Below are 24,079 nucleotides of genomic sequence, written 5' to 3' on the forward strand. Positions count from 1 at the left end.
CCTGATCAGTCTCCGCAGGTGGCAAAATCTTCACCTTCGGCGTCTTGGTCTTAGGGGGCTTAGAATGCAGAGCCTTGTCAACAGGTGGAGCTTTACTCGCCTGGGCAGAAGGCGCCATAGGGGAAGAGGCAGGAAGTACCCCAATGTCAGCAACCACGGCCTTGTCCGACGTTGAGGGGAGAGCTGCAGGTTGCAAAACAACCGCAGCAGCACAAGTGCACTGGCAAACGCAGGTATTAGTGCTAACACTAGCAACCTCCGTTTGCGTAGCAACAGTGGCCATTTGTACTGGTTTTTTCAGGGCGGAAGCGAAAGATGTAGTAAACACAGGAGGTTGCATGGCCTTAAAGAGCTTCTTGGCCTCACCATAGGGGATGCGCTTAGATGTTTTGATCTCCTGTATCTTCCGTTCCTCGAGATAGATGGGGCAGACCCGGCTCCAGACAGGGTGACTCCCAAAGCAATTCACGCACTTCACAGGCGATGAACAATCGGCTCCTTCATGTGCAGGCTGACCACATTTACCGCAAGTGGCTATCCCATGGCACCCCAATGTAGTATGCCCAAAGCGCTGACATTTAAAGCAGCGCATTGGGTTGGGGAAATATGGCCGTACTGGCAAACGTAAGAACCCCGCTTTAACATGCTCTGGAAGTCTCGGGCAACTGAACGTGAGAATAAACGAGTCGGATTTTACTAGGTCCCCATCGACTCGCCTCATAATATTCTGCACGTCAACAATACCTTCGTCAGCCCACTCAGATTTCAACTCGTCTGTGGAGATATCCACCAAGTCCCTACATGTCACAACACCCTTACTATAGTTGAGTGTGGAGTGGAGCTCGGTCTCGATAGCGTACTCTCCGAGACTGGGTGCTTTCCGAAGAGAAGCGACTTGACGGGAACTAGAAGTCTCAACTAAGAGAGTACCATTGCGCAGTCGCTTAACAGATTTCAGTGTACCTGCAAGTCCTTCAAGACCCTTGTGGATGTAAAAGGGAGAAACCCTCTCAAAGCTACCCTCCTTTCGTTTAATAATCAAAAACACATTCTGATTATCAGCATGTGCTCTGTTACAACAGTCTGATAAATCTCTAGCAACAGCAGGAGCTGGAGGACTCGAAGCACGAAGTCGCTTTTTCGAAGGGGTGTGTTTGCCTACCAGCGGCCCACCCAATCCACTGGTAGGGGGAAATGTAGAGGTCGAAGGGTCCATTGCGGTCCCACGAGCAGCTAGGGAACTAAAGGTCCGCTCAGACAGAGCCCCGCGTGCCTGAGTAAGCCGTATACAGCTGGGGTGTGGCAGGTGCCCAAGAGGTTGCCCGCTTGCGACTGTTCCACCTCAACAGCCATGCATCTCATAGGCGCGGAGCACACCGGAAGATTGAGGGTTTTTTTATAGAGGTTTGTTCCATCCTCGCGATCCGGGCGGCCAAGCCAAGATCCCCATTCCCTGAGACACACAACATTCCACCGCCGCGCCGCACGGTGGTCGCTGAAGTGTACTCAGAGCTTACGGTGACGGGGGACAGGTGGCGCTTACCAGTCCCCAGCTCAGGAACCCCGGGGTCGCCAAGCCCGTACCCAGCAAATGAATGCTGAGCCCCTGGGGGGCCCACACACGTATGGTGACATGTCGAAACACTAACCCCAGTAACTTTACATTCCAACAACATAACATTCTCTACAAGTACTTTCAATGCATTTTACCCAGTTAGTTGAGGTCGAAACTACCATTCTCGACTAATTGTCACGTCAGCAAAACATTGCGTCGATCTCGTGATGCTATCAGCCAGGGACTTTCCAGCACGGTTCTCAATTTCTGTATCATTGCTAAGCCACCTCCTCCATTACTTTGGGATGGTGACATGCATGTGAACATATCGCGAACCCAGTTACACTACCTACATCACATGACACAAAACACTGTTTCTTAGTGTAGGAAGTAGCCACCAGCAGGGAGGATGTGTAAAAACTATGTACCTTAGCCGAAACACTTTATAAATTCGGTAAGATCTTATTACGATTTGCCATTTGCATTTAATTTTTTACTGATCTGGGTTCCCAAATTTTGTGTTTTTTAAAGATTTTATTATGGTTTGCCATTTCCATTTAATTCTGCTATTGGTCTGGGTTCTCACCTTTTATGTTTTCTTATCTATTGGCTGCCTAGAATGCAGGATCCATTTCGGAGTCTCTATAATTGTCCACACAATTATCATATTTAGTGGTTCTGTGTGTTGCCTTTTTTAGCCATAAATTTTAATGCTGAACTTATGTACTGGGATGTAGCATGAAAAGACTTTTACCATGCTTTCATATATGTTTAAGTGTCAACTTCGCGTTCTACAAATATTTCATAATCTTTAGATTCGATGCAGAAGAAGACTAGAGGCACAAGACGACAATCAATCTATTTGAAGCAAATGACGTACATATTTCTCACAGTTTATAATCGATAAGTGCAGCAATAATTATGGTGCTGCACTAAACTCTCAAAGAAAACACGTAATAAGGTATTCTCAATGCATTTGGTACTAACATACTAGAATGCTAACGTTTCTACTACTTTTCGTCATCTTTGTATGATTTCCTAGGCTAAAAGGGAGACATTTTTATAAATCTGTAATGGGCGGCTAAAAACAACAGTTTCGTTGCCTGCAAGCAACAATATAAAAACCACCTTTCTATTTCCGATTTCTTTCTTCCATCTTATCTGATAACTTTACCATATTATTTCTTCATCTTCCCTAGACTAGCCAACTTCTTTTTCAGATTTGGGTCCCTTGTACTGCTGCCATATGTTTCTGTTGGTATGTCATTACTCACGGACGACAGCAATGTAATAACGAAATTGCTTGACACCATTATGTTAGGGTAGTTGGAAGGTAGGGAACCAGGTAATGGCCCAAGTAAGGCTGTGAGGATGGGTGGCTAGTGCACCTACCTCCGAAAAGCAAAGTTCCGGAGTTCGAGTATTGGTCTGGCACACAGTGTTGATCTGCCAAGAAGTGTCACTTGACGCCATGTCAATATGACTGACATTAATGGAATACCATATATTCATACTCTATCTATAACAACAAAAACAAGCATTATCAGCTAATACAGCTTTGCAGTATGCTTAGTATAATGTTAACTCACGAAGGCCACATCCTACATGAGTGACAGAAATGACTGACAGGTGCAACAGCTTCAGGTGACATAAAACGACCGCAGACCTAGGTACAGAAGTGTCCTAGGTTGGTGACGTCCGCAACACTGCCTGTCATCCGTTACAACTGGAGATATATGAGTATTGTCACTACAGCACAATTGTCAGCGAAGGCTACAGTTGTGAGTTCTTGACAAAGTGCTGGAGCGGATGCGCTGGCTGCTATAAAATACTTGTTATCTGATATTAAGAAAACTATTTGGTGAAAAATTCTGTTTCTTTCATATCTTACAGCTTGACATCTTCTCTTGATTAAGGACTGAATTTCTTTTCGTTATTCATCTTAGTTACTGTGCTGCACGAACCTAAGTAAATGACTGCACAATTGTTTTTTAGAGTTTGCAGAGGGACAAATGCATTGCGTAGACTTTGCATATAATTAATCTTAGGTCATACGTTTCTCTGTATGAAATGAAGCGAACATATCGAAATCGTATTTAAAGTTGAGATCAGAATTATATATTTCTTAGTTTTCGAGATTTTGGATTTTATGTCTGGCGGATGGCTTATGTACTGTGCGCCCGACTATGCCCGTGTGTATTCGGAATCATGACACTGCAAAAATTGTCATATTTCATAAACAGTTCGAGATATCGGCACACGGTTTCCCTTTTTTCTTTTTTTATGCAAGTAATAGCATACAAAGAGAAACGTATTTGTTCTATGATGAACACTCAAAACGTTTCTGTCAAATGTTCTAGTGGAGTAAAAACAGGATTCACTACAAATTACACAATGGGTTTCTGCCCGAATTTTCATAGCCAAATGAGGAGTCGGAAATGAACTAACTGAACATCAAATTAACCAGCATGAGGTCGTTTTTCCTTAAAAATCTTAATTATTTGAAAGTAATGAGGTTAATTAAAAAAAAACTTTGTGAGTTGAGAGAACAGTGAAATGTATCTTATTAGCTGCTTCTAGCTATGTAATGAAGGGTCAAAAAGTTCATCTCTTCAAGGCCTATGTATTTTGCACATAAAAAGATGCATTTGCATGATATTTAACCGTCAAAAAGCTTCCTTTGAATCAAGTACTAAATTTAGGACATTTCGAAAACAGAGGACGCTAGGAAGGCAAACGAGTTGTCACTAAGATGTTTTCTGAATAAGACCTGATTTTTTGAGAAATGAAAAAAATCGGTCAAATGTTTTGTGGAATGATTTGTCTAAAAGTAAGAAATAAAATGGAGTGGAGAAGCATTTAACGTGCCCTCAAATGATGCTCTAAAGCATGTACAGCAGATGAGATGGATCAAATTTTTCTTTAGTCTATTTTGTTCGTATTTCTTAATTTGAGAAGAATCATTTCGCAAAACATTTAACCTTTTTCTTAACGAAACTTGTCATACTTTATTTACAGACTGTTTAGATTAATGAACACTGATTGCTGATGAATTGCATTCCCAACAATCAAATGTCAGTAAAATTTCTTGGTTGTTCAGTATGTTTTATTAGCAGTTTAATGTGCGTGATATATTGAGATAGGTGCATATACACTTAAAGGACTTTTGCAAGACCTTAAAAATATACTTCGAGATGCCATGTGAAGAGAATAGACAAAACTTTATTCACACAGCGGATGATAGGATTATGTCTGAGGCATTTAAAAATTAAGATGTAACCTGGTCCAAACCCAGGACCCACAAAGAGATATGGTACTAATCACAGAAATTTCCGCTAGACCATAGACACCTCGTTGCTGTGGTGGGCCATTCTGCCATACTTGCAGTGGTCAATCATTGTTCCACACTTAACGGCCACTGAAAGCTCGTGGTCACTTTCATCTTTAATGGTCACCTTTAATTCAGTGGTAACACAGTCGAATATATACTTGCTCATCCTCGTATATTTTAAGACTCTGTTTGGTGACCATCTTAGTTGATGATATAATTGATTAAGTTCGACGTGAAGAATCCTCCCTCTGTAAATTTCAAGGACAGAGCTCCTTTATCGCCTTATTTACCTAAGTAAAGGTAATCTTGTTGCATTATCATCGAGCTACAGCATTCCACGATTAATGGTCTCCATATTATGAAATTAGTTGGTCGGTTCTAGTAGCCATCTTGTAGTGGGAGTTTGTTGCTCGCATGCAGAACACCAGAGCTTGTCACCCGACACTGCTGCTTGCAGCTGAATTGTCACGTGCTCAGTGACCTGTGGGACATGACCTAAGGATGTCGGGTTACATGTAAGGAAGGGCCTCAAGCCCCTAATCTTGCCAGATGAGATAAATGGAAAAATAAACAAGGTACATTATCATCATACTGTTGAAATCAAGTACAGTGTCCGCTTCGGTCGTTCCCATCAGGCAGTCGCAGTACAGTTGACTGGCAGTTATAAGCGACAGCAAAGACTAACTGCTATTGAAATATAGGCGCAATAGCTGGCATAAAAATAGCTATTTAGTCTATCTCAACCATTAATACACACTGGAAGTGCTTGTGCCAACAGATCAGACAGTGCGGCCAAGCGAAATGTGTGCCTGGCGATGAAGAAGTACACTACTGGCCATTAAAATTGATACACCACGAAGATGACGTGCTACAGATGCGAAATTTAACCGACAGGAAGAAGATGCTGTCATATGCAAATGATTAGCTTTTCAGAGCATTCCCACAAGGTTGGCGCCGGTGGCGACACCTACAACGTGCTGACATGAGGAAAGTTTCCAACCGATTTCTCATACACAAACGACAGTTGACAGGCGTTGCCTGGTGAAACGTCGTTGTGATGCCTCGTGTAAGGAGGAGAAATGCGTACCATCACTTTTCCGACTGTGATTAAGGTCGGATTGTAGCCTATCGCGATTGCGGTTTATCGTATTGTGACATTGCTGCTTGCGTTGGTCGAGATCCAATGACTGTTAGCAGAATATGGAATCGGTGGGTTCAGGAGGGTAATACGGCACTCCGTGCTGGATGCCAACGGGCTCGTATCTCTACCAGTCGGGATGACCGGCATCTTATCCGCATGGCTGTAACGGATCGTGCAGCCACGTCTCGATCCCTGAGTCAACAGATGGGGACGTTTGCAAGACAACAGCCATCTGCACGAACAGTTCGACGATGTTTGCAGTAGTATGGACTCTCAACTCGGAGACCATGGCTGCGGTTACCCTTGACATTGCATCAAAGACAGGAGCGCCTGCGATGGTGTACTCAACGACGAACCTGGGTGCAAAAATGGCAAAACGTCATTTTTTCGGATGAATACAGGTTCCGTTTACAGTATCATGATGGTCGCATCCGTGTTTGGCGACATGGCGGTGATCGCACATTGGAAGCGTGTATTCGTCATTGCCATACTGGTGTATCACACGGCGTGATGCTATGGGGTGCCATTGGTTACACGTCTCGGTCACCTCTTCTTCGCACTGACGGCACTTTGAACAGTGGACGTTACATTTCAGATGTGTTACGACCCGTGGCTCTACCCTACATTCGATCCCTGCGAAACCCAAAATTTCAGCAGGATAATGCACGACCGCATGTTGCAGGTCCTGTACGGGCCTTCCTGGATACAGAAAATGTTCTACTGCTGCCGTGGCCAGCACATTCTCCAGATCTCTCACCAAATGAAAACGTCTGGTCAATGGTGGACGAGCAACTGGCTCGTCACAATACGGCAGTCACTACTCTTGATGAACTGTGGTATCATGTTGAAGCTGCATGGGCAGCTGTACCTGTACACGCCATCCAAGTTCTGTTTGACTCAATACCCAGGCGTATAAAGGCCGTTATTACGGCCAGAGGTGGTTGTTCTGGGTACTGATTTCTCAGGACCTATGCACCGAAATTGCGTGAAAATGTAATCACATGTCAGTTCTAGTATAATACATTTATCCAATGAATACCCGTTTATCATCTACATTTCTTCATTGTGTAGCAATTTTAATGGCCAGTAGTGTAGTACAACCTATTGCTGGGTCATGTGACAGACAGAACTTAGCACAGATGGAATGGGTAATCTTTCATAATCTGTATAATTCTGTCCCCCCTCGTGCAACCAGGAGTATAATATCAAAATAATAAGTCACCTTTGGAAATTTGTAGAATGTAGTTTATGATTTCATTGTAGCTTGAATTTGTGGGCAGTTGTGAGCACGTAATTCTAGCTGTTTGGCACAATTGGCTACTGGCTGTACGGCTACAGTTCGGAAATGTCTCACCACTATTTCAGGTGTAAGTGAAGCGTCAACAAGTTACAGTAAATTTGGTGACTTTAATAAAGTGTACTGAAGAACCAGGGAAATACACACACTTAGTAAAAACATTAAACTCAGGATTCTCACAGGTAATGATAATTATTTCTGTTGTGATTCACGATCCTCTTCTAATAAGCTCAGGAAAGCCATTAACAGACATCTTACATAGGAACACAACACACTAAAATTGGAGCAGCACTCACACAAATCGTACTTTGTCTTGAAACATAGCTCATTATGTACTCTTGTTTCAGGTTTGCTGAATGGATCCGACTGACTTTATTGCTTTGTATAGCTCTGCATTGCTGTCTTGGGAAAATGGGGGACATCAGCTTCGAACCGAGGATCCTACTTAACAAAACCTGTGCTTTTACCTCTTGTCGCAGTGCGAGACAAGAATCACCTAATGACATGGATTTAGACACGTGAGTTTCTGGAAAATTATACATTAACTTACTGTGGGTGCATATTAATTTACTTATTGACTACTTGTTTTCTGGTCCATTAGATTTCTTACTGCCAGGTGTTACTGTGACCCTGATTGCAAGAAATTCCAAGACTGCTGCTATGATATATCTAACACATCTTACTACGCTTACGATCAAACCTCACTTCATTGGAGCTGTTCACATATACCTTCGCAGGCAAAGGTATGCTCTTATAATTATGTTTCTTGATAATCAATAGAAGTTTCTTTGGAAGTCATAAGGTGCTAGCAATTTATCGCTATGAGCTGTACGATCCGCTAAAAATTCTCGTCACATCGTAATCAATATTCTATGCTTCTTCTTTACGAATGCAATAAAGTGCGTGACCATACTTCCTCGTGAACCCCTGGACTGGTGCACAGAAAGCTTTCTAGGTTTCCAAATACTAAAACTGAGACGTATTTTTTGAAAAAAAGTTTCTCCACTTTTGATCAGCCGTTTGTTTCACTTGACAGCATATTGTACAGTAGCACTTATTATTGTTCACAGTTTGTAAGGTATGTGCTCTCGTCAGCAATGGTTTACCTACTGGATAGTAAACCTAACTTGCTCTGATATGTAGAAACTGTGACTTATAACAGAACCAGTAATGACACAAGTAATTCATTAATAAGCGCATTTTGACTTCGGTATGAGAAAAGGAAGTTAAATGAGCAACCCACGGTTACATTAAATAGTGCAACGGAAAATATCAGACATAGGATTAGAAAATGAACAGTATTGAACATGTATCTGACGGACAAGATCCTAACAATATCAAGAATGCAGCAGTGAGCAACACATAGTTCATCACATTGTAATTGAGATGAAGGCCCCATATTGTAACCACAATAATCAAATACTAAACATTGAATATCTACTGGGAATACGACTTAAAACTGGCTGCACGATGTTGCAGTTTGAAATATATGAATATGCATGATTTGCCAAACCGCGCTAGGTCTCTCGATATAATACTCAGTTCGAGATAATTCTTACAACATAAATAAACACACTTTTGCACGATCATGCACAGCGTTCCTCCGAGCAGCGTCCGTCATCAAAGAGGGTGCTGTTTGGGATATTAAATACTCGATGAAATTCCTCATATGAAACAAATGTCTCCGATAAAGGTATCGTCTTGTAACATCCATCACGAAGTGGTGGGAGAAAGAAAGGTCATGACATGTACACTTAAACAGCAACTAAGTGACCAAGAAGGTTGAAATGAGAATTTGTATCCGTATTTTAGTTATACAATTAGTTCAAAACCGAATGAACATAACAACACATGAATCCTTGACATCACAAAGATACGTAAAACACAGTTGGATGTATCAGCATTATATGAACTCAATTCTATACATGAATCATTGAATAAACTAAACTGAAGAAACGAGTGAAAGAACTGATTGCATATTGTTTGGGATTAAGTGACAAGAATTCGAATTTGTAACCAGTCTGGTGCCTATTGACTTCACAAAGACGCGAATCGTTTGCAACGCCACGCATATGAATACGTACTCACTTACGTAATTCATAGCAAGTTTGGCAACACAAACTACTTGAAAAGTTACCCGTGCAATGCGAGCACTTCACGAGTAATTTAATATTTTAACTGTTCATTTGGACAGTCCCTTCAGATACTCTCAATAATAAAAAAAAACTCTCACCAAGACTGCAAACCTGCAGCAGCCCCATGTAATACTAGTCAGCCTTCTACATACTGGAAGCCAGGATCAGAGTATGGGTTTAAAAATACCAATCGGCGTGATCTCTAACTGCATAAACCTGTCCTCACAGAGGCGAGGCCGCTGAGGTTGACATGCAGCTGTACGAGTTTTGTGATGTCACTTCCTATTATTTCACACTGAGGAGCCATTGCGTCGCCGAGACACAGGATGAGTTCTACAATATTTCACCAATGCATAACGGAATGTTTAACCAGCAGCAGGCAAGAACGTTCTCTAAGTCATAAACAGAACTTCTGAGACGCCATATTTTATTTGTCGTTCTCAGTTGAAGCCCATATCTGGTGGGTTTGGTTCTACAACATACATCCTACAAATACATACTATTTCCAAGTAGCGGCACGCTGAGAATTTCGCGATAACGTGTCGTTATTGGTACGATTTGCTGTAATAACATGACGAAAAACGTCATATTGGTGCTTATAGAAATTTCGTATTTAGTTAAAAAAATGGTTCTGAGCACTATGGGAGTTAACTGCTGTGGTCATCAGTCCCCTAGAACTTAGAACTACTTAAACCTAACTAACCTAAGGACATTACACACATCCATGCCTGAGGCAGGATTCGAAACTGCGACCGTAGCGGTCGCGCGGTTCCAGACTGTAGCGCCTAGAACCGCTCGGCCACTCCGGCCAGCCGTATTTAGTTATTTTCGTGTTTTAGCTCGAGTGTTATGAAAGCATGCCGTTTTTAATGCAATGCCACATTGAAGATTCATGTAAAACATGTTTTTTATAGTTAAATGTCAGGTAATAATATATTGGCAATTAAAGCCTTCAGAGGATTGTAACATAAAATAGAGGACGTCTGTTAAGGAAGTTCAGTGTAACATAGTTGGTAAAGCTCGGGGTTAAGCTGCCCTCGCATGGGATGAGGCAGCTAACATCGACGTGGATGTGCGTCACATGGGTCGTGCTGGTTTACGTGATTTGCGACTGTAGCGCTCTCCAGTAGCAACTGTTGGCTGTACCTGGTTCCCAAACAGCCCAGTTCGTTTACGAAAATGGATCTGTATAAAATTACTGTGTTAGCTCTATTAAAAGGCACGTTTCATCAGTTGTCCAATGCTACTAATGATACATAAATAAAAACGTCACTATCAATGAACATATTACAAGGCAAAAAGGGAAGTTCCATGTCCACTCAGTAGAAGAACATCAGCGTATCAAAATCAGACGAACTCACTCCTGAGAGTCAACGGACTTATGCTGACATAACATCAAGTATTACAGAAATTGTTTCTATTATTGTAGAGAGAAAATCCCACAAATTTTAGAAACCGCGAAGCTGAAAAAAATGTATTAATGCAGCAAAACACGAACCTGATACACATTGTTTCATAACCTGACCTCATTCTATCTACGCTACAATGAACTTCTGCAAAGAGTGAACTTCTCTTTTATGTTAGTCTTTTTTTTTTTCATCAGTCTTTTGATGTTTTGATGTGGCCCGCACGAACTCCTCTACTATGCCAACCTCTTCATTTCAGAGTAACACTTGCAACCTATGTCCTTAATTATTTGCGGAATGTATTCCAATCTCTGTCTTCCTTTACAGTTTTTACTGTTTATAGTTCCCTCTAGTACCATGGAAGTCATTCCCTCATGTCTTAACAGATGTCCTAGCATCCTATTCCATCTTATTGTCATTGTTTTTCGTATGTTCCTTTCCTCTCCGATTCTGCGCAGTACCTCCTCATTCCTTACCTCATTAGTCCACCTAATTTTCAACATTCGTCTGAGGCACCACACCTCAAATACTTCGATTCTCTTCTATTCCGGTTTTCCCACAGTCCATGTTTCACTCCCATACAGGTACGTTTCAAACGTACATTCTGAGAAATATCTTCCTCAAATTATGGCCGATATTTGATACAAGTAGACTTATTTTGGCCGGGAATGCCCTTTTTGCCAGCGCTAGTCTGGTATAAATGTCCTCCTTGCTCCGTCCGTCATTGGTCATTTTGCTGCCTAGGTAGCAGAATTCCCTAACTTCATGTACTTCGTGACCATCAATCCTGATGTTAAGTTTCCCACAGTTCTCATTTCTGCTACTTCTCATTACTTTCGTCTTTCTTCGGCTTACTCTCAGTCCATACTCTGCACTCATTAAACTGCTCATTCCATTCAGCACATCATGTAGTTCTTCACTTCCTCTTAGGGCAGCAATGTCTTCAGTGAACCGTATCATTGATATCTTTTCAGTTTGAATTTTAATTCCACTCCTAAACCTTTCTTTTTTGTCTATAATTACTTCTTCGATGTTCAGACTGAATAGTATGGGCATAGGACTACATCCCTGTCTTACACCATTTTTAATCTGAGCACTTCATTCTTATTCTTCCACTCTCATTATTCCCTTTTGGTTCTTGTACATCTTGTGTTTTACCCATCCTTTCCTATAGATTACAGGCATTTTTCTACGAATTTCGAACATCTTGCACCATTTTACATTATCGATAGCTTTTTCCAGGTCGAGAAATCCTGTGAACGTGTCTTGATTTTAATTTAGTCTTGCTTACGTTATCAACCGCAGCGTCAGAATTGCCTCTCTGGAAGCTTCACCTTTCCTAAAGCTATACGGATCGTCATTTAACACATCCTCAATTTTCCTTTCCGTGCTTCTCTTTATTATCTTTGTCAGGGACTTGGATGCATGAGTTATTAAGCGGATTCTGTGATAATTCTCGCACTTGTCAGCTCTTACAGTATTCGAAATAGTGTGGATGACATTTTTCCGGAAGTCAGACGGTATATCGCCAGACTCGTATATTCTACACACGAACGTGAATAGTCGTTTTTTACCGTACTAAAGACGTAGAGTGATCGAGGCATTTGAGCGGTTGAAAAACAGACACAAGGATTTTCTTTATAAATAGGCAATCTCAGTCATGTTGCTGCATTGTTTTCTCTATTTAACGTTTACCTAATGTGCAGAGTAACGTGTATTAACTTTTGTGTGGACGAAGGATAGGACATTTCATAAGAAGAGATTATGCCATTTGCCTGATTCAGAAACGGAGACTCGGTGAGTGACAAAACTTTAGTAATATTAATATTTGGCTGACGAGATGGAGAGTAGTGGAAGCTTATACATTATTTAGTTCTTACCCTGAACTCTACTTAATTATGTACAAAACAACAAAATTTCACAAAATCAAGTCCTTCTTTTGTCAGACAAGTTATGCATATTATTATTATTATTATTATTATTGATAGTGGCTGTAATTGTATAAATTTGTTCATAACCATAACTATTACACAGCAGTATGCCATTTCACACATTCAGGTTGATCTGAGACGAAAAATTTGTGAGCACCCAAAATGTATACTCACGAGCCGCCACTGGTGACAGCATAATGGATTTGGTGGATTGTATCACTAAAAGGATCTACCACGCAGCTGAAGTCAGCGTAGCAAAGAATGCAGCCTGTTATTGGATGGAGCAACGAGAGCTGCTCTGCAATCAGGGGCAGGTGGGCGGCTCTTTGTACGTTCAAGTGCCTGCCAACTGCAGAAACCTTGCAGCCTTTGCAGTAGTGTGGGCAAAATGTCCGCCAAATGCTTAGAGAAAGCAAGAAGAGGTCGTGGCAACAGTTCTTGAATACCATAAACAGTTCTATTAAATGTACAGCTGTATGACAGAGCATCAGCAGTATTTCTGGGAGAGGTGGAAGGTACCCAGTGGCTGCTGAAATGCAGAGTGGCACTCACCATACCAACCCATGAGACACTGCCTAGATTATGGCAGAATACTTTAACAGAGTTACCACTGCTACTAGTCAGTGGCCGCTGAGTGGTGCAGTTGGAACCCCTTCAGTTCTATCAATTATGAGGAATACCCAGTACCTTTTCCATGTGGGGGCTGGATTCTGGGTTACCTGCCGTGTGTGATATGACACCTGGTCACAGTGGATTCCATTACGTGTGTTACACTACCTCACAGGGTGAAGCAAGGTAAACCTCCTCACTCTTTTTAATTTAATTTGTGCATCAGCATGCTTTCCTGCTTCCTGGAGAGAAGTAAGTTTAATTCCACTTTCAAAACCTGGGCAGGGTCATACATGTTTTTGGAGTTATCGTAGTGCTGCCCTCACTTGGCATGTGGAGAGACCTTGAGTGTATATTCAACTACCACATTGTCTGGATTTTAGAATCCAGTCTGATCCTTGGTCGCTTTCAGTATGGATTAAGAAGACATCATTCTACCTTTGACAATCTGGCTCTCCTGGAAGCGGCTATGCAACAAGCTTTCCTCTAAAGATACCACTTAAAAGATATGTTTTTGACATCGAGAGCACCTATGATACCAGTTAGAGGCACAGAACCCTTGGACAGCTCCATGAATGGAGCTTTCAATGACGTATTCTTGTCTTTATACGACTCTTCCCCTCGCCACATTATTTTAAATATTGAGTTTTGTCATGTCATCTCTGACCACTCTGAACAAGTAAACGTTGTTCCTCAAGGCAGTGTTTTAAGTGTGATTGTCTTTTCCATAGCTATTAGTAGTGTATCATCGATGCTTAAAAGTTCTGTCCAGTGTTCTCTGTTGTGGAAGACTTCTTGGTCTTTTTTTCTTCTCCAGTCTTGCAACAACAACAACAACTCATCTGTTGCAACTGACGATTAGAAGATTGGGAGGATGGGAAGAAGAGAGGAGTTTTAATGTATCAACCACGAATGTCCATTTTAACAGTTTATTGTATTTTTTTAACTTTCTTGCTTGAGGATGAGGGACACTGTTCACAATTTTTAAGAAACAGTGAGGAATCTTGGGCTCACATTTGATTTTAAGTTCACCTTGTTATCACATCTTAGGGACCTGAAAATCCACTACCTAAAATCACCAAATAATTTAAAATATATTACCCACTGTTCATGGAGAACAGATTGTGTATGGATACTCCAGTCTTAAACAGCCTTTGTGTGGTCTCAGTTTGATTATGGAAGCATGGTGACCACTGGTGCCTTTAGAAATAGCCACATACCAAGTCGTTTCACTGAGGCTGATCACTCATCTTTCAACATCAGGCAGTGACTGCTCATTGTGTGACAGACCTAGAAGATATTAGCAATGCCACATGCCATTGAATATTATTCCACTGCTCTCCACCACTGGAAAGATACGTAGGTTGGAACTTAAATAGTGGCAACACTGATGTGGAGACACTGTGCAATGGAATCTACTATTGTCGCTGACAGCACACTTTTTTGACATACCTACCTTACCTCCGAGCAAATGGACTCGCCTGTCCCACGTCACTGGCGTGCGGACAATCGAGGGAAAATCAGTCTCTTGTGAGCGAGCGGTCTAACATAACGATGTCACTATGTTTTCGAAACAGGAACAACGCAGTTGGATCAAGATTGAATGTGACAGAGGTCGTACAGCATGACAGTGTCATAAACGTCTTCATGAGGAGTGCAGGGAGTCGGTATTGCCATACAGAACAGTGGCACGTTGGGTAAAAGCCTTCAACGAAGTTTGGCAAACTGTGGCAGACATGCATCAGGCAGGTCGTCCTAGCGTCTCTGAAGAAGTGCATGCTGTTGCCGCGTGAGTGAACAGTGATCGACGCCATACGATTCGTGATCTCGCCCACAAAACCGGATTAGCTTATAAGACTGTGCTTCGCATCCTGAAGGAACGCCAGTGCTTGTAAAAAAATTGCATCACGATGGGTTCCGCATGACTAGACGGAAATGCAGAAATGGATGCGTTGCAACGCTGCTCAGACGCGCTTGGAGCGCTGTGAGTGTGAAGAAGAGGCTTTCTTACGCCGTAGTTATGATGATTCTCGTGTGTGACTGTGATGGTGTTATCCTAACGCATTTGTTCCTCCACGGCAGACCGTCAGTGCACAGTATTACTATCTGTTTTTGGATTTTGGAGCATCACCTGCGACCAGCTTTGCGAAAGAAGCGGCGACACTTTCTGCGCAACCCACCCATCATTTTGCACGACAATGCGCGGACGCATACAGCGCCAACCGTGGCTGCTCTGTTCGGTCGATGGGACTGGGACGTACTCTACCATCCACCAAACTCCCCGGACTTAAGCCCTTGTGACTTTGATTTGATTCCGAAGATTAAGGAACCACCTCGTGGCATATGCTTCAGAACTGTTCCAGAGATTCGACAGGCAGCAGACCGCTCCATTCGCACCATCAACCGAACAGACTCTGCTAACGGTATACTACGCCTTCCATATCGCTGGCAACGGTTTCTACACAACGCTGGTAACTACTTTGAAGGACAGTAACAGGTGCAAACATGTAACTCTTTTGTATCGGTTGTGAATAAATAGTTGCCACTGTTTAAGTTCCAATATTTCAATAATTGATAGCAAGCAACGAAGCCCTGTGGGATTTGAGTGAAAGGCTACTTTTTAGAGATCGGTGTTGCTGATTTTAAAGTTTCACACACCCAGTTTGGAGCGGATCTTCACCTTGGCTCCTAAAGAGGCCCAGAATTATTTTAGATTTGATGAATTTTAAGGAAGACTGCACTCCAGATTTTACCTTTAAATCTTTATTTTCAAGAATTTAAGGTAGCCAAATAGTGTACATTGATGGCTAAAAGTAAGCTGATCCCCTTGGCTGTTCAGTCATATTTCACAGTCAAGTTAATGAGTCACCTTCCCAACAAATACAATTTCTTTACTGCAGAGCTTCTTGTGATCCTGAAGGCAATGGAGCAAAATACGTGCCTTCTGAGAAAAAAGTTTTTCATCTGCTCCCGTTCCCTTACTGCCCTACAAGCATTGCAGCAAATGTACTCACCTGGGAAAATGATCCCATTAACACTAGACAAACTACTCTTTCTTCAACAGCATGGGAAGCAGATATTTGTCTGCTGGGTACCTGGGTATATGGAAATCTGGGTAAATGAGGAAGCAGACAAAGCAGCGAAGGAGGTCTGCAGCGAACAAAACATGACGCAGCGCACCATTGCCTGCTGCCTATCATTTCACTGTTGAGTCAGAGAGTTCAACTATGGGAGGAAGAGTGGCTGACCATTAAGGACATTAATCTATGGGGTGTGGAGCCAACTATCGGTTGGTTGGTTGGTTGGTTGGTTTGGGGGATTAAAGGGACCAGACTGCCATGGTCATCGGTCCCTTTTTCCAAAGACAAAGAACACCCACAGAGAATAAAAACGAGGAACAGAAGAGATCACAGACGATACAGAACAGGAGAGACTGAGACAAAGACAAGACAAAACGAACGAAAACCACATAGAGAATGACGGTGGTTGGCCGACCATAGAAATAAAAAAGGAAAAGCCAACCACTTAGAAACACATTAAAAAATCAGTGTAAAATCATAGGCCAAAGGCCAGAATCAACACAAAACAATAAAATAAAACAGAAACACTCGGATTAAATGATAAAATCCCCCTGCCCGAATAAAACGTAAAACTAAGTCAGCCATAGCGGAGTCGTCTGTTAAAAGGGCAGGGAGCGTATCAGGCAGCGCAAATGTCTGCCTGACCACAGCTAAAAGGGGGCAGGCCAACAGAATGTGGGCCACTGTCAAAGCCGCCCCGCAGCGACATACAGGAGGGTCCTCCCTGCACAGTAAATAACTGTGTGTCAGCCGGGAGTGGCCAATGCGGAGCCGGCAAAGAACGACCGAGTCCCTGCGAGTGGCTCGCAGGGATGACCGCCACACAGCCATCGTCTCCTTGACAGCACGGAGTTTATTGGACATTGTCAGTTCGCGCCATTCCTCGTCCCATAGCGCCAAGATTTTGCGGCGAAGACTGCCCGCAAATCAGTCTCAGGGAGGCCAAGGTCCAGAGATGGCTTGCTGGTGGCCTCTTTCGCCAGGCGGTCAACATGTTCGTTACCCGGGATACCGACATGACCGGGGGTCCACACAAAGACCACAGAGCGGCCGCAACAGGCGAGAGTATGCAGAGACTCGTGGATAGCCATCACCAAACGAGAACGAGGGAAACACTGGTCGAGAGCTCGTAAACCGCTCAGGGAATCGCTACAGATAACGAAGGACTCACCTGAGCAGGAGCGGATATACTCTAGGGCACGAAAGATGGCGACCAGTTCAGCAGTGTAAACGCTGCAGCCATCCAGCAAGGAACATTGTTCGGAACGGTCCCCTAGAGTGAGCGCATACCCGACACGACCAGCAACCATCGAACCGTCAGTGTAGACAATACCAGAGCCCTGATACGTGGCCAGGATGGAATAAAAGCGGCGGCGGAAGGCCTCTGGAGGGACTGAGTCCTTCGGGCCCTGTGCCAGGTCCAGCCGAAGGCAAGGGCGACGAACACACCATGGGGGTGTATGCAAAGTAGCCCGGAAAGTAGGTGGAACAGTGAAAACCTGAAGCCCAGAGAGAAGCTCTTTGACGCGGACCGCTATTGTACAACCAGACCGGGGCCGACGATCTGGCAGATGGACGAACGATCGCGGGAACAGGAGACGATAATTTGGATGCCCGGGCGAGCTTAGAACACGGGCAGCATAAGCGGCCAGCAAACGTTGGCGTCGGAACCGCAGGGGAGGTACACCTGCCTCCACTAGTACGCTGTCCACGGGGCTGGTGCGGAAAGCACCAGTGGCAAGGCGTATCCCGCTGTGGAGAATTGGGTCCAGCACCTGTAACGCAGATGGGGATGCTAAGCCATAAGCCAGGCTCCCATAATCCAGACGGGACTGGATTAACGCCTGGTAGAGCCGCAACAGGGTAAAGCGGTCGGCGCCCCAGTGGGTGTGGCTCAAGCATCTCAGAGCGTTTAGATGCCGCCAACACGTCTGTTTAAGCTGCCGGATATGAGGCAGCCAAGTCAACCGGGCATCGAAAACCACCCCCAAAAACCTGTGGGTCTCCACCACAGCAAGGAGTTCGTCGGCAAGATAAAGCCGCGGCTCAGGATGGACTGTTCGGCACCGGCAGAAATGCATAACGCGGGTCTTGGCTGCCGAAAACTGAAACCCATGGGCTACAGCCCAAGACTGCGCCTTACGGATAGCGCCCTGTAGCTGACGTTCAACAGCTGCAATGCTGGGAGAGCTGTAATAAAGGCAGAAGTCGTCAGCATACAGGGAAGCGGAGACAGAGTTTCCCACGGCCGCAGCAAGACCGTTAATGGCTATTAAAAACAGACAGACACTTAAAACGGAACCCTGTGGCACACCGTTCTCCTGGACGTGGGAGGAACTATACGAGGCCGCGACTTGCACGCGGAAGGTACGACACGACAGAAAATTGCGGATAAAAATCGGCAGAGGACCCCGAAGACCCCATCCATGGAGCGTAGAAGGAATGTGATGACGCCACGTCGTATCGTACGCCTTCCGCATGTCGAAAAAGACAGCGACCAGGTGCTGACGGCGGGAAAAGGCAGTACGGATGGCCGACTCCAGGCTCACCAGATTGTCGGCGGCGGAGCGGCCTTTACGGAACCCACCCTGAGATGGAGCCAGAAGGCCCCGAGACTCCAGTACCCAATTCAAGCGCCGGCTCACCATCCGTTCAAGCAACTTACAAAGAACGTTGGTGAGGCTAATGGGACGGTAGCTGTCCACCTCTAAAGGGTTCTTTCCAGGTTTCAAAACGGGGATGACAATGCCTTCCCGCCATTGCGACGGAAACTCCCCCTCGACCCAAAGACGGTTGTATAGATCGAGAAGGCGCCGCTGGCAGTCCACTGAAAGGTGTTTCAGCATCTGACAGTGGATGCCATCTGGCCCAGGAGCGGTATCAGGGCAAGCAGCTAGGGCACTGCGAAATTCCCACTCACTGAATGGAGCATTGTAAGATTCTGGGTGGTTGCTGCGAAACGAAAGGCTCCGACGTTCCAGCCGCTCTTTAATGGAGCGGAAGGCCTGGGGGTAATTCGCAGAAGCGGAACTCATAGCAAAATGCTCTGCTAAGCGATTTACAATGACGTCGGAGTCGGTACAAACGGCTCCATTCAGTGAGAGCGCAGGGACGCTGGCAGGGGTCCGATAGCCGTAGACGCGTCGAATCTTGGCCCAGACCTGCGAGGGAGTGACAATGGAGGCCAATCGTGGACACATACCGCTCCCAGCACTCCTTCTTGCCCTGGCGGATAAGGAGGCGGGCCCGCGCACGCAGCCGTTTGAAGGCGATAAGGTGGGCTAAGGAGGGATGTCGCTTGTGACGCTGGAGCGCCCGCCGGCGATCTTTAATCGCTTCAGCGATCTCAGGCGACCACCAAGGCACAGCCTTCCGCCGAGGGGACCCACAGGAATGGGGAATGGCAGATTCGGCGGCAGTAACGATGCCGGTGGTGACCGATTGAACCACCGCATCAATGTCATCGGTAGAGAGAGGCTCAAAAGCGGCAGTGGAGGAGAACAAGTCCCAGTCAGCCTTATTCAGAGCCCATCTGCTAGGGCGCCCATAACAGTGGCGCTGTGGTAGTGACAAAAAGATCGGAAAGTGGTCACTACCACACAGGTCGTCATGCACACTCCATTGGACAGACGGTAAGAGGCTATGGCTACAGATGGAAAGGTCAATGGCGGAGTAGGTGCCATGCGCCACACTGAAGTGTGTGAAGGCACCATCATTTAACAGCAAGAGATCGAGCTGCGACAATAAATGCTCAACGATGGCGCCTCGACCTGTTGCCACTGACCCACCCCACAGAGGGTTATGGGCGTTGAAGTCGCCCAATAGCAAGAAAGGTGGCGGCAATTGACGACCAGTGCAGCCAGGACAAGCTGCGAGACATCACCATCCGGTGGAATGTAAAGACTGCAGACGGTAACAGCCTGTGGCGTCCACACGCGTACAGCGACAGCCTCTAAAGGCGTCTGGAGAGGGACAGACTCGCTGTGCAGAGTGTGAAGGACATATATGCAGACGCCACCAGACACCCTTTCATAAGCTGCTCGGTTCTTATAATAACCCCGATAGCCACGGAGGGCGAGGGTTCGCATTGCTGGAAACCAAGTTTCCTGGAGAGCAATGCAGAAGAAAGGGTGAAGGCTGATAAGTTGGCGGAGCTCAGCTAGATGGTGGAAGAAACCGCTGCAGTTCCACTGGAGGATGGTATTGTCCATGGCTGAGAAAGGCGTGACGGAACGGGGAAGGCAGATTACGCCGCTGGGTCACCTGCTGCCTCCGATTGAGCACCCGTGCTAGTGTTATCCATGGCGTCTGAGGGACCGGCGAGTTCTAGGTCCTCAGCGGACGCCAGGATCTCCACCTCGTCCTCAGACGCAGAGCTGTAAGGTGGCGGTGGGGTGGCTGCCACCGCGAGTTCCTTGGGCTTAGAGCTCTTCTTCTTTGATTTCTCACGCTGCTCCTTGGGTTTAACTGGCTGGGAGGGCTTCACCGATTCAGTCTCTGGGACTGAGGAGGATCGTGAAGCCCGTCGACCAGCTGATTGCGGGCACTTACGCCACTGGCGGTCGTCAGCCTTCCCACTGGTGGAAACCTGGGAAGGGAGGGACCCGAGGGACCCCTTGCGAGCGTGAGAAGCCGAAGAAGTTGGACACTTCTCTGGCTTAGAAGCAGGGACGGACGTCCCTGATGGGGGGGATGGTGTTGCCCCTGAGGAAGGTGGCGCAGGAGCAACCCGGTGGGTAGAGCCCCCCACTGGCAAGGGGGCAGGAGGAGTCTTACTGGTTATCGAGCTGGCTGGAAGTCGTGAAACTGATGGGGCGAGCACAGGTGTTGTAGCGGCGGCGTAGGATGACGTCATTCGCACGGGATGTAATCGGTCGTGTTTCCGCTTGGCCTCAGTATAAGTCAGTCGGTCCAGGGTCTTATATTCCATGATTTTGCGTTCTTTCTGGAAGATTCTGCAGTCTGGCGAGCAAGGTGAATGGTGCTCCCCGCAGTTGACACAGATGGGAGGCGGGGCACATGGAGTATCGGGATGAGACGGGCGTCCGCAATCTCGACATGTGAGGCTGGAAGTGCAGCGGGAAGACATATGGCCAAACTTCCAGCACTTGAAGCACCGCATCGGGGGAGGAATATAGGGCCTGACGTCACATCGGTAGACCATCACCTTGACCTTTTCCGGTAACGTATCACCCTCGAAGGCCAAGATGAAGGCACCGGTAGCTATCTGATTTTCCTTCGGACCCCGATGAACGCGCCGGACGAAATGTACACCTCTGCGCTCTAAGTTGGCGCGCAGCTCGTCATCAGACTGCAAAAGAAGGTCCTTATGGTAAATAACTCCCTGGACCATATTTAAACTCTTATGCGGTGTGATCGTAACAGCAACATCCCCCAACTTGTCACAAGCAAGTAACCGTCGTGACTGGGCAGAGGATGCCGTTTGGATCAGGACCGATCCAGAGCGCATTTTTGACAAGCCCTCCACCTCCCCAAACTTGTCCTCTAAATGCTCGACGAAGAACTGAGGCTTTGTTGAGAGAAAAGACTCCCCATCAGCTCTCGTACAAACTAAGAATCGGGGCGAATAAGTGCTACTGCCATCCTGAGATTTACGTTCCTCCCACGGCGTGGCCAGAGAGGGGAACGTTTTCGGATTGTACTTTTCAGCATTAAATTGAGCCCGAGAACGCTTAGAGACTGCTGGTGGCTGGCCGCCAGCGAGAGATGATGTACCACGCTTCATTGCGGGTCATCCGCCCTGATGCCACCTACTCCGACCAAGGGCCCTCCCCACGGGCGCCACCCAGCCGCAGCAATAGCCACCTGGCAGGACGGCCATTGCCGGGAGTCCTGATGCCCCAAGGAGATGGGCATCTACTCCTTGGCATACGTGGGGAGTTAACGGCGCAGGCATCAGTAGAGCGATCCCTGTGTTGTCAGGGGGCTACAACCAAGAGGGTACATGGCGGCCCCACCACAACGGACTGGCTACCGTGCTGGATCTTAGGTGCAAAAATGGCCAAGGTCGTCGTCGCAGTTAAAAGAAACACTGCAGAGTGCAGCGTGGTAATCGCCCAAGAGATCGAAAACGAGCGGGACACCATTGCAACGACGAGAAATCCGGCTAAAGGTCTAATTGCACGATGGAAACAGTGCACCATGTAAGGCGCCCTTCCCCAATTGGCTCGCTCTTCGGATAAATTTTGAAAGATGGAGGTCAAACCCGAGAGGGGACCATCACATAAGGCCGAAACGTTGGAGACTCCTTTTAGTCGCCTCTTACGACAGGCAGGAATACCGCGGGCCTATTCTAACCCCCGAACCCGCAGGGGGGCCAACTATCGGGAACAGCATTGTTGATGCCATACAGTCTATCATATCTTGTATCAAACTTTGATAAAAAATACAGGAATTCAACATTAATAAATTTTTGATAGAAATACACACACACACACGCACACAAAACATCAAATTATTTTTATGTTGTTACACGTCTGTGATTTTAAATAAACTGATGTAGCTTTAGTTGACACTAACAATCCTTTATTCTAACCTAAAGATCTCTAACAATGTGCTAGATCCATGGACAAATGGTCTGAACCAAAATGGAATGGTCTCTAAGCAAACTATATAGTACTTCTAACACAACTCTTCTGATCTGTAGTTTTTAGATCCTCTAAACCCACATTTGCTACTAATTTTAAAAGTGCTGCTTTACTATAAAATAAATTATGTAATACTTTAAGTATCTTTTCAGTCCGAACAGACACAACACATACGTGGACTGCAAAACTGTTTATTCAAATCATACATTTCTGATATTTCCTATAGTGCTGTGCAGTGGCGGATTTAAAAATTTTGCTCCCCTTGGCACACCACATTATATGAATTCCCCCCCCCCCCCCCCAAAAAAAACTGTTTTAAACAATAACTTTCACCCGATCACTTCACAATTGCCGTTTTGGGTGGGAGCGCTGTGAGCTGTTTCGTTGTTCTGAAGGACGCGTCAGCGGTCTAGTCGCACTCAATCAAAATTTAGGTTCCTGAACTGTACTTGGTGTACGGCAACGGATAAAACAAACTTAAAGCTGCATTGTACTAACACATTCTTCTGTCGGCAGACAACAGAAGCGAACACAAGAAAAATAACTTTTCTTTTATGGCCTAAAAATTCAGCAGAGCGCGTACGAGACAACGGATTTTTGTTATACATTCACTTTTAATATGTTCTTTTACACGAAACCGTTGAAAACGAAAATAAAAAAGTTGTGTTACGACCTAAAAATTGAAGCGGACGTGTCATACGTTAGAAATTAATACGTACATTTAGAGAAATGCGTTCAAAATTAAAATTAAACTGTTGTTTCACGATCTAATAACTTGAATGTGTAGCAGATAAAAAAAAAAAAAAAAAAAAAAAAAAAAAAAAAAAAAAAAAAAAAAAACCTCGTTCGGTATCAATACGTGAATCTGTAGGAAAGAGTGAGAAATGAAAATGAAATAGAAATGTCGGTGCACAAACTAATAACTAAATACAGATCAACAAATACAGAACATGATTTGCTATTCCATAATTTTACAGACTAGTGTG

At 45.1% G+C, this 24,079-nt stretch overlaps 1 protein-coding gene across 1 annotated transcript in view; it reads left to right on the forward strand.

Moving 5' to 3' along the window:
- The window catches only part of LOC124803324, a 133,027-nt gene that overhangs the window by 82,843 nt on the left and 26,105 nt on the right, over window positions 1-24,079 (forward strand). Inside the window, exons 3-4 of the mRNA XM_047264508.1 lie at window positions 7,672-7,842; window positions 7,926-8,067. Of these exons, the coding sequence (XP_047120464.1) occupies window positions 7,672-7,842; window positions 7,926-8,067 (313 nt within the window). The remainder of the gene's footprint in view (window positions 1-7,671; window positions 7,843-7,925; window positions 8,068-24,079) is intronic.

Source organism: Schistocerca piceifrons, chromosome 6 (genome assembly GCF_021461385.2).
Source record: "Schistocerca piceifrons isolate TAMUIC-IGC-003096 chromosome 6, iqSchPice1.1, whole genome shotgun sequence".
Lineage (NCBI taxonomy): Eukaryota > Metazoa > Arthropoda > Insecta > Orthoptera > Acrididae > Schistocerca > Schistocerca piceifrons.